Source organism: Camelus bactrianus, chromosome 16, assembly GCF_048773025.1.
Source record: "Camelus bactrianus isolate YW-2024 breed Bactrian camel chromosome 16, ASM4877302v1, whole genome shotgun sequence".
Taxonomy (NCBI): domain Eukaryota; kingdom Metazoa; phylum Chordata; class Mammalia; order Artiodactyla; family Camelidae; genus Camelus; species Camelus bactrianus.
The window spans coordinates 44,027,712-44,038,923 of record NC_133554.1 but is presented as its reverse complement, the minus strand read 5'-3'; the positions used below and the strand labels follow the sequence as shown (position 1 = coordinate 44,038,923).

The window sequence follows — 11,212 nt, the reverse complement described above, 5'->3', positions numbered from 1 at the left end:
CCCAGGCTGGGAAAGCTTGCCTTGTGGCCAGGGCTGGGCCTTGACCTTAGATTCTACTCCTCCTTATTATGAAACCCAAATGGTTCATTTCAAATTGAGATAGGCTGGGACCTGGGACCCTCTACCGGAGTGTCTGCTCTTGTACCTGAACAAATGTCTCTGGGAGCAACAGAATACAAAGGAACTATAAGGGCTTAAAAATAACTGCATCCATGCATGCGCACTCAGGGCAATTATGAACAATAAGATACAAAAAGGTCACAAACCAACTGCCACTTCTGAGGTGCCAGAGCAAAAGTAGGGGACTGTGCATGATGCCTGCACACAGCACCAAGGGGGTGGACAGACCACCTAAGCCACCCCTGGAACTGACCCACCAAGCCCTCCAACCCTCACCTCATTTAAGGAAACCAGTCTAACCTCCACAGAGAGCAAGCAAGGGAACCTGTCTTTTGTCTTTGCTCCCTCCTGCTGCAGCACGAGTCCCTTGCCTGAATTTCTCATCTGGTCTCTTATCGATTTCTATTGATTAAAGAGTCCAAGAACCTGGGTCAGTAACAAAATGACCCCTTATGTTTAATTTCCATATCAAAATATAGCTGATTGCATAAATGAGCTGATATCTGGATAATCTGACCTTTCTGGTGTTGATTTACCTGGTTTAACTGGTTCCAAGATTTCTTAACTCTTTTCCTGCAATTACTACTTTGCTTAAAACACAAGGCTTCCCGACCTGCCTGCCTCCCCTCCCACCTCGCACCAAGGACACTGACCTTTTGGCCGTTCCCTGCCCATGTCAATGCTGTTTCAACTTTCTATACCTTTTCACCTCCTGTTCTCTTCAGCTGAACATCCAGTCTGTTCTCCCCCAGGCCCATGCATCTGTCTATCGTGGCTTCCTGAAGAAATGTTCCTGGACATGTCCAGGTTAGAAAGTCTTCTCCCCCAGGATCATAAAGGAAAGCATGTCCCCTCTCTGGAACCCTCAGTTTCTCTTAGTTCTGGACCTGGCTGCCCAGAAAGTGGAGGTGCTTTCGCTCTCTGCCTCTACAACATTTTGGAGGAGGGTTTCCTGGAGATGAGGGTTCTAGGCTGCTAGGTTAATTTTATAGCCAGTTTTCCAGGCACCCTGAGCTCTAACCTGACCCATCAGCCCTGCTCGAGGGATGGATGGGGGTCTCTGTTATACTGCCACCCCACCACCTACTCTGACTTCGGATTGGCTCTACCCTCCTGCCCGCGAATGCTTCCCTCCAGTGATTTAGGGTCCTCAGGGCCTCCAGTATGTTGACCTGGCTCAGCCCTTCAGCCCCCCAGCTCTTCCCAGGTGCTTTGTGTTCTCAGTAGACCTCTCAAGCCTCCCAGGGAGTGGATTCCAGTAGGATTCTGGTTGATGGGGGGTGGGTAGCAGTAGACAGTGATGAGGAGCAGAGCCTGGAGGGCATCACAAACTAGAGAGAGGAAGGAGGGAAGCAAGCTGGAGGGGTGAGCACAGGTGAGTTTTGCTTGCAGCCTTGTAGCCAGGAGAAAGATTCCATCCAGAGGGTAGAGGAAGAGCCCAAGGACAGTCCCTTTCTGCCCCTGTCAGTTCTTCCTCTTGCTGCACTCGCTCCAGCTGTGTTAATGCCAAAGCCCACCCCTCCCCTGCTTCATTCCCAACCTTGAACTTGAGTGTTTGACTTGGAACCGGAGGACAGGCTTACATGGGCCATTGAAAGTCCAGGTTCCCACCTGAGCCCCGCCTCCCAAGCCTGGCCAGACTCCTGGCACCGTCCACTTCCACCCCCTCCCAACCCTCTGTACTTGGCTGCTTGTCTTCAATGTACCCATCATGCCTCTTTCCCAGAAAAACCACCCAGAGACCAAGCACCTCTGGAGACTGAAAGAGACATCCTGCACTCAGGTCCTGTTGGTCGATCTTTTTATCTTGCATTCTGCATTCTGATTCAAGAGACTGAAGACAGCCAGGAGCTTCAGCTATGGCCCTCTTCATTCTTTTGTGTAGTGTTCTGGTGATGGCCATGGGTGAAGGTGGTGCTGGGAGTAAGGAAGGAGTAGGGAAGGAATGTAAACCCAGCTGCCCCTCCGTATCTCCCAGTGCCCAGCAATGGACACACCATGGCCAGAGCCAGCTGTTTGCAGACCTGAGCCGAGAAGAGCTGGCAGCTGTGATGAGCTTTCTGGCCCAGAAACTGGGGCCAGACCTGGTGGACGCAGCCCAGGCCCAACCCTCGGACAACTGTGTCTTCTCAATAGAGCTGCAGCTGCCCCCCAAGGCTGCAGCCTTGGCCCACCTGGACAAGGGGAGACCCCCGCCTGCCCGGGAGGCACTGGCCATCGTCTTCTTTGGTAGACAGCTCCATCCCAACGTGACTGAGCTGGTGGTGGGACCACTGCCCCACCCCTCTTACATGCGGGATGTGACTGTGCAGCGTAATGGGGGACCCCTGCCCTATCACCGACGCCCTGTGCCCATCCGAGAGTACTTGGACATAGACCACATGATCTTCAACAGAGAGCTGCCCCAGGCTGCTGGGCTTCTCCATCACTGCTGCTCCTACAAACGCCAAGAAAAGAACCTGGTGACAATGAACTCAGCCCCCCGTGGTTTGCAGTCAGGGGACCGGGCCACCTGGTTTGGCCTCTACTACAACAACTCAGGGGCTGGGTATTACCTGAACCCCTTGGGGTTGGAACTACTGGTAGACCACAAGGCTCTGGACCCCACCGGCTGGACCATCCAGAAAGTGTTCTTTCAAGGCCGCTACTATGAGAGTCTGGCCCAGCTGGAGGAAGAGTTTGAGGCTGGCCGGGTGAATGTGGTGGTGGTCCCAGACAATGGCACAGGTGGGTCCTGGTCCCTGAAATCCCCAGTGCCCCCGGGTCTGTCTCCCCCTCTGCAGTTCCATCCCCAGGGTCCTCGCTTCATTGTCCAGGGGAGTCGAGTGGCCTCCTCATTGTGGACTTTCTCCTTTGGCCTTGGAGTTTTCACTGGCCCAAGGATCTTTGACATCCGCTTCCGAAGGGAGAGAGTGGCCTATGAGGTCAGCCTCCAGGAGGCCTTGGCCGTCTACGGTGGAAATTCTCCTTCTGCTCTGAGAGGCCGGTATGCGGACAGCAACTTTGGCTTGGGCTACTTCTCCACACCTCTGACCCGTGGGGTGGACTGCCCCTATCTGGCCACCTACGTGGACTGGCACTTCCTTTTGGAGTCCCAAGCCCCCAAGACACTACACGATGCCTTCTGTGTGTTTGAGCAGAACCAGGGCCTCCCACTGAGGCGACACCACTCAGATGAGACCGCCTACTATTTTGGGGGCCTTGCAGAGACAGTGCTGGTTATCAGATCTGTGTCCACCATGCTCAACTATGACTATATATGCGATTTGGTCTTCCACCCCAATGGGGCCATAGAAGTCAAAGTCCATGCCACGGGCTATATTGGTTCATCGTTCCTCTTTGGTGCTGCCCGAAGATTTGGAAACCAGGTTGGGGAGCACACGCTGGGCACCGTCCATACTCACAGTGTCAACTTCAAGGTGGATCTTGATGTGGGAGGTAAGACATCCTGGCGGAGGCAAGGATTCCAGTAGAGGAGGATGAAGTCTTCATGCCTAGCTTTAAAATTGTCATTGAAACCTTAAAAATGTACAAGTATATGAAGTAAATGTGAAAGTCATCGAATTCCTTCGAGATTTTCACCCTTAGATGTCTGTTCTCTCATGCTTAAGAAAATTCTTCCGTCTTTTAAAACAGTGGGTCTGCAATTCTAGAGTATATTATGGTGTTTACTATGTACAAGATAAGCTATACTGATAGGCATATTTAGATTTTTACTATCAAATTTCAACCATACTGTACACATATATTGTCACTTCTGTTTTCTTGCATAACAACATATCACACTCATGCAAGCAAGGAATATTTACTGAATGCATATTTGTGCCGAGCACTGCGCTTAAACAATTTAACAAAAGAAACAACGTCCCTGCTCTCAGGAGGTTTACATTCTAATGGAGATGCAGAGAGAGCATGGAGAACTCCCAGAAAATGTGTGTGATTGAAATATTTTTACACTTAACCTCTTTGTGTCTCAGCTTAACTCAAGTATAAAAATGGTATAGGCAGCGCATTCCTCATAAGATTGTTGTAAAGATTAATGGTGACTATTTTAAAACCTTTTGTCTTTTGAAATAACTTTAGACTTAGAGAAAAGCTGCAGAGATTATACAGAATTCCCATAAACCCTTCACCATCTCCCCCTCATATTAACGTCTCACATAACCATAGGATAATCAAAAGCAGGGAATTAATATTATTATCATACTATAAACCATAGACCTTAGGAGAATTTCATCAGTGCTTCTACTAATTTTCTTTTAGAAGATACTGGTCAATCATTTTGTAGGGTGTCTTTCAATTTGGGTTTCTCTAATATTTTCTCATAATTAGATTGAGCTTGTGTTTTTGTTTTTGTGGTTTTTTTTTTTTTTTTTTTTTTGGCAAGAAAACCACAGAAATGATGTATCTCCTCCCTAGAGCATCATATCAAGGGTACATGATGTCCATATGTTGTCTTATCAGTGATGTTGACCTCAAGCAGTTGTTTAACGTAGTGTTTTCCAGCTTCCTTCGTCGTAAAAGTTAGTATGTTTCCATTTGCAATTAACAAATATTTGGGGGAAATTTTTGATGCTATGCAAATATACTATTTATTTTCTTCTCAAATTTCTTTTTTAAAATTTTTTAAAAATTTATTTTTAATGGAGGTGCTGGGGAATTGAACCCAGGACTTCGTGCATGCTAATTGAGCATTCTACCACTGAGCTATACCCTCCACCCCTCTTCTCAAATTCTTGCCTGCTAATTTTAGCATCTATTGGTGGATTTTTCGATGCAACAATTATTGTTGCTGTTTCCCTCCTAGTCATTTAAATGTTTTCCCTTATTCTTTATACATTAATAATTGGAATTCTCCATAAGAAAGTCTTATCTCTCCTTTTCCCTCATTGTAATATATGTAATCATTTATTCATTACTGTATAAATTCATGGATATTTTATTCTAAGGGTTAAAACCCAGTACTATTGTTTATTTTGTTCCTTAAATTGTTCCAGTTTTGGCCATTGGGAGATCCTTCAGGTTGATTTCTGTGTCCTTCTGACATGCCGCCATCCTTTTTTAAGCATTTCTTTACTTTCTGGCACCATAAGATGTTCTAAATCCATCTGGTATTTTCTCTGCTCCAGCCCTGGAATCAACCACTTCTCCAAGAATCTCTGGCTCCTTTATTGGAGAATAGTATGTAGAAGCCAAGATCTGGGTACCAGGTGTGCTCATTATTACTGGGATGTTGCTTTTAGGCTCTTATTGGACTTAGAAAATATATGTATGTATTAGAACTAACACAACATGTCCCTCTTTATCTCTACATCTAAGCAATGGCAACTTTTCAAACACTTGGAACTGCGCCTGACACACACTGAGAAATATTAGCTATTGTTGTTGCTGTTATTATCCACATGAGCCTACTAGTGTGGATATATCAGAATGAGAACTCTTTCCCTTTAATTGTCCTCTACAAGTAGGCACTGTAGAGTGTGGACTAGGAGCAGTAATCCACAAAAGGAAACTGAGGGTTTGCTCAAACAGTCTCTGCTCTCTTTGATCCTTGGAAGGTATGGAGGGAGCTTCCAGCATGTTTTGGTTTACTGCTCTTTGGTCTCAGATCACTTAAGTTGCCTCATAATATGGAACCTAGTTGGACTCTAATAAAATCATTCAAAATTCCAAATATTCAGGCAACAGACTGTGCCTTTGGCCTTCCTCTTAATTCCTTTCCAAACCCCAAACAATAGAAAACACCTGTAAGCTCCAGCAATGTTGGGCCCAGGGTCTGCCTTTCCTTCCTTCTAGCCTGCGTGTCTGCTGTCCATGTGTGATGGGACCACTTTATGTTGGTCTCCTCTGGGTCCTGTAGAGCCAGACCAAGACCTGGGTCCCCAGCCCTGTCATGAAACTAACCAAGTGCCCTTGGTGACAAACCAGGGCACATTATTTAAATTCCCTAATTCTCAGTTATCCCATCTGTAAAATGGGAACAACTACAGTTCCTCCTTCATAAGATAGTTGTGCAAGTAGAGCATCACTACATGTAAAGTACTCAGCACCCTGCCTTGCAGAGCTTTTTCAAGTTCAACAATTGTGAGCTACCACTGTTATTATTTACATGATAAGGCAGTCTGGTGATGCCATAAGGCTTCAGATGTGAGGTGCAGACCCTTTCCTCAGGTCAGAAAGAAACTGACTCTGCACATTGCCTGCTCAACTGCTCCAACCTCAGGTAAACCATTCTCCCTTTAGCTCCTCAGAGGGACAAAGTCACTGGAAGCCCAGTCACAAGACATCTGGGATGATTACTGGATATGATATCCGGGGGAAGACTTTCTCCAAACTCTGGATCTGGGGTATCTTGACAAGAGGGGAAGGAAGCAAGGGGCACACTCAGTCTGGACTTCTCTTTGGCCCCTCCTCAGAAGCCAGGTCGGGGCAGAGTCTAGAGGGGGTAGGGCCACCGTATGACCAGCCCTCCCTCCCACCCTTCCCCTTCACCCACCTCCACCCAACCCTTGCAGGAGTGGAGAACTGGGTCTGGGCTGAAGACACGGCTTTTGTCCCCACGGCGATACCCTGGAGTCCTGAGCACCAGATACAGAGGCTGCAGGTGACCCGGAAGTTGCTGGAGACGGAAGACCAGGCTGCCTTCCCCCTGGGAACTGCCCCGCCTCGCTACGTGTACCTGGCCAGCAACCACAGCAACAAGTGGGGCCACCCTCGGGGCTACCGCATCCAGGTGGTCAGCTTTCCTGGGGAGCCGCTGCCCCAGGCCAGCTCCATGGAGAGAGCCTTCAGCTGGGCGAGGTGGGTGGTGGGGTGCCAGAGAGGCACTGGGGGAGGCAGATTGTACAAGAGGCTCCATGTTGCTGGGAACCCAGGTTCCCCCACCTCCCGTGGGTGTGCATGCATCACACACACACACACACACACACACACACACACACACACACACACACACATCCCTGCAGCCACAATCTTAGGCCACTCAAAATGAATCCTACTGGTTGGATGGATGAATGGAGAGATATGTGCTGAATCAGATACAACAAAATGTTCCAGGTAGAATCTAGGATGTGAGCATGTGGGTGTTTACTATTCTTTCAACTCTTCTCTATGTTTAAAATGTTTGCAATCAAGGTTGGAAGGGAAACAAAGAAGAAGAGAGGAGCACAGATCTGAGGGGGTGTCCCCTAAAATCCAAGCACATAAGATACTGAAATTGACCTAAGATGGGAATCAGGCTGTGTCTGGGCATATGCATCCATCTGGATGGACACATGAGCGACAGTCCCATCTGAAGTCTGAACAGCGGGCCAGTAGATGTTTGAGATACAGGATATTGAAGAAATGCAGGAACTTTAAGAGAGAAAGAACGGGAAGTGGACAAAGAATAATAAAGAGGTTTGATACCCTGAGACCTCTGTGCTCATTTCCCCTTCATGTCCCCACCCTAGTGCAGCTTCAGGCAGCGGGACGGGTCGATTGAACTTGGGGGTCTAATCCAAATCCCCTGCAGGTACCAGCTGGCTGTGACCCAGCGGAAGGAGGAGGAGCCCAGCAGCATCAGCATCTACAATTTGAATGACCCCTGGACCCCGACCTTGGACTTCACGGACTTCATCAACAATGAGACCATCGCTGGGCAGGTGAGTCGAGAGGGAGGAGGTGGGGGTCAGAGGCGGACGAGGGGGAGCAAGGACGAGCCACCTCATTCTCTCCTAATCCAGAGTCCTCCAGGGGGTCTTTGGAGCCCACCAAGGAAGAAAGCATTATAATTTCACATTTTTCCTGGTCTGGTGAACTGAATCGTTCCACACAAGGCCACTGCGAAGGAGGGGGCAGGCATGTCCTTAGCAAAGCCAGGCTTCAAAATCCTCTTTCTTCACCCCTGCTAGGACCTGGTGGCCTGGGTGACAACCGGTTTCCTGCACATCCCACATGCAGAGGACGTTCCCAATACGGTGACTGTAGGGAACGGAGTGGGCTTCTTCCTCCGGCCCTACAACTTCTTTGACCAGGACCCCTCCTTTGACTCTGCTGACTCCATCTACTTCCGGGCAGACCAGGATCCTAGGGCTTGTGAGGTCAACCCCATGGCTTGCCTCCCCAAGTATGCAGCCTGTGCCCCGGACCTCCCTGCCTTCTCCCACGGGGGCTTCTCTTACAACTAGATGGGCCCTGGAATGGGGATTTTGGCTGGGGACCCAGGACTGGGAAGTGTGGGAGGGGAGGCAATGGGCACTGGGCAGGGCAGTCTGTGCCCTCTTCTCCCTCCTCACACCCCAAGGTCCTCTCTCTCCCACTGTCCTCCCTGCCTCCCCCTCCCTACTGGGAGCATCCTGAGCCTGTGACACCTGACACAGGGGTACTTGGCTTTGTGGACCCCAGACCTGCTGGGCTCCTGTCCCTGAGAGGAGAGGAATGGCCAGCCAGGAGCCAGGAGTGATGGCCAAACTTTTACCAGAAGACTCCTGTCTTTTCTAACAGTTGGTAATCTTATTTTTTAAATGAGATATAATTCCCATAACGTAAAATTCACCCTTTTAACATGTAAAATCTAATGAGCTTGGGTATATTCATTAAGTTATGTAACCATTGCTGCTCTCTAATTCCCTAACATTTTCATCACCCCAGAAAGAAACCCCAAAACTTGTTAGCCGTCACTGCCTATTTCCCTCTAACCCCTTCCTCGCTCTAGGCAGCCACTGACCTTTCTGTCACTGCAGATTTGCCTATATTCTGGAAATTTCATATAAATAGACTCATATGTGGTCTTTTGTGTTGGCTTCTTTCACTCAGTTTAGTGTTTTTGAGGTGCATCCATGTTGTAGAATGAATCAGGACTTTGTTCCTTTCTGGCTGAATAATATTCCATTATAATAACAGATCACATTTTGTTTTCACTGTTTGATTGTGTATAATGCTGCTACAAACATTTGTGTACAAATTTTCATATGGACGTATGCCTTCATTTCTCTTGGGTGCACACCTGGGAGTAGAATTTCTCAGTCAAATGGTAATTCTTTGTTTAACCTCTTGAGGAACTGCCAGGCTCTTCCAAAGTAACTGTACCATTTCCTTTCTTTTCTTTTCTTTTCTTTTCTTTTTGCATAACATAAACATTTTACTTAAACTTTTACACAACATACTTATACATAATGTAAAATTTTCCATTTGACCATTTTATTTAGTTTATTTTTTGTATTTAAATTCTATTCTATTTAAGTCTTTTTGAAAAAATTGAAATAGAGTTGATTTACAGTGTGCTAATTTCTGGTGTACAGCATAGTGATTCAGCCACACTATATGTATATATTCCTTTTCATTATAGGCCATTACAATGTATTGAATAGAATTCTCTGTGCTGTACAGTAGGATCCATTCGACCATTTTTAAATGTATAGTTCAGTTACCCTAAGCATATTCAGAAGCTTTATTGGAACTCCTCAGCTCCTCTTCTACCCTGGGACTTTTTTTTTTTAAATCATTCTTTTTTTCTTTCCTTCCAGTTTTTCATGTATACTTATTTGGGGGAGGGGAGGAGTAATTAGCTGTGTTTTTTTTGTTTTGTTTTTTTAAGGAGGTACTAGGGATTGAACCCAGGCCCTCATGCTTGCTAGGCAAGAACTCTACCACTGAGCTATACCCTCCCTTCCTGCCCTGGCTCTTGAATATGAAGGTGAGGCTTCTGGAGACCAGCTGTTCTTGGAGCCCCAGGACAGGGTCCCTACTAGGCCTGTGTCCCAGATCTTAGGAAGGTGCTTCCATCGCGACTGTCACCCTAGCTGACTCCTTCTCTCTCCTTTTTCTCTCCTTCTCCTTCCCCTCCTCTTGTTTCTTCAGCATCTACTCCCTGGTGTTTCCCTCCGAGGTCCTGGAGGGATGTCCCTGCTGCCTCAAGTCCTATAATCTGTGCCCCCCCACCATTCCCTCAGTTTTTGTGTCCTCCTCTGTCCCTGGGCTGGGGAAGCCTTTGACATGCAGGGCACTGCGGAGCCAGGGGTGTCCACTGGGGACAAGTCTGACCTGGTCAGGCAGCAGCCTCCTGGGCCTCACATCCCTGCTGCCCCTCTCAGGACATGGACTTTGGATGGGCATAATTAAAAACTGAGACATTTTCCAGAAAGGAGTGTAGGGGCAGGAGTATGGTGGAGAGGAGGTAGGTCTCAAAGACCAGGCTTTCTCAGGTGCCTCCTGGTTGGAGGAACTCATGTGGTGTGCAGTGTCTGCTTCTAGAACTTGCCCTATTCTGCCATTGTCATTTCTAGGAGGGGGGAGCTGTGAGGTCAGGAAGAGAGGGGGTTCCTTCTCCAGCCAGAAGCCCACACCGCAGACCCAGCGCTAGTGGAGGACACTGAGTGGGCAGGCCCTGGCAAGAGGGGAGTTCAGGGCACAGAGATTTGAGTCCAAGTGAGCTTGTGACCAGAGGGAAACCGGGAGCTCAGACCATGTGGAAGCCTCATCATTGCCTGCAGGAACTGCCTGGACCCCAGGCTCTACCAGGTGAGCTGGAAAGGAACTAAGTTCTGGCAGAGGGACCTTCATATAAAAATGAAAAGTTGTGGGATCTACGTTCTTGATTTGAGAATATCAGTAGGATAGGTGAAAAGTGCTCAGCTGAGGAAGGGGTTAGGTGAAAAGTGCTCAGCTGAGGAAGGGGTTAAGACAGAGCTGGTCTGTTGCTGATTCTTATTTTGATTTTGCTTCACAGCTCAGTGATTGAACTTCTCTTTACCCTCTCACTCCAGATAAATATCATATTTTGACTTTCTTGTGTTTTCTTTTTTAAAGAAATCTGGACCATGAGGGGTGTAAATACACTCATTTTGCCCCCAAAACACAAATGCCTGGGGGATGGGGGTGGGCAAGGATGTTTCTCTCAGCTGTTCCACCTCTGCTTCTCCATATGCAAGGGTGGGGAGAGGGGACCTGGAATCTTAGGCTGATGTCTGCATGGGGGGCTCTTCTGCTGTGGCTGGCTTGCTGACTAAGGGGTGTGCAATGGGGCTCCCCACTGGGGTCAGAAGGAATAGCTCAAATCTCCCCAAGGGAGAGTGTGTAAGGTGGCCTCGTTGGAAGGCTCTCCCAGGAACAT

At 48.0% G+C, this 11,212-nt stretch overlaps 1 protein-coding gene across 1 annotated transcript; it reads left to right on the top strand.

Annotated features, from left to right (window-relative positions):
- Nucleotides 1–1,807: 1,807 nt before the first annotated feature.
- Nucleotides 1,808–8,889, top strand: LOC105080089 (primary amine oxidase, liver isozyme-like). The gene is made up of 4 exons (XM_010968954.3): nucleotides 1,808–3,558; nucleotides 6,636–6,921; nucleotides 7,634–7,763; nucleotides 8,013–8,889. The coding sequence occupies exons 1-4, from the start codon at nucleotides 1,980–1,982 to the stop codon at nucleotides 8,286–8,288; spliced, it is 2,271 nt and encodes a 756-aa protein (XP_010967256.2). The 5' UTR covers nucleotides 1,808–1,979; the 3' UTR covers nucleotides 8,289–8,889.
- Nucleotides 8,890–11,212: the final 2,323 nt, after the last annotated feature.

Coding starts and splice junctions, on each gene's coding strand:
- LOC105080089 (XM_010968954.3), top strand. CDS start 1,980: ATGGCCCTCTTCATTCTTTTGTGTAGTGTTCTGGTGATGGCCATGGGT. Junction 3,559..6,635: donor GGTGGATCTTGATGTGGGAG/GTAAGACATCCT, acceptor CAACCCTTGCAG/GAGTGGAGAACTGGGTCTGG. Junction 6,922..7,633: donor AGAGCCTTCAGCTGGGCGAG/GTGGGTGGTGGG, acceptor AATCCCCTGCAG/GTACCAGCTGGCTGTGACCC.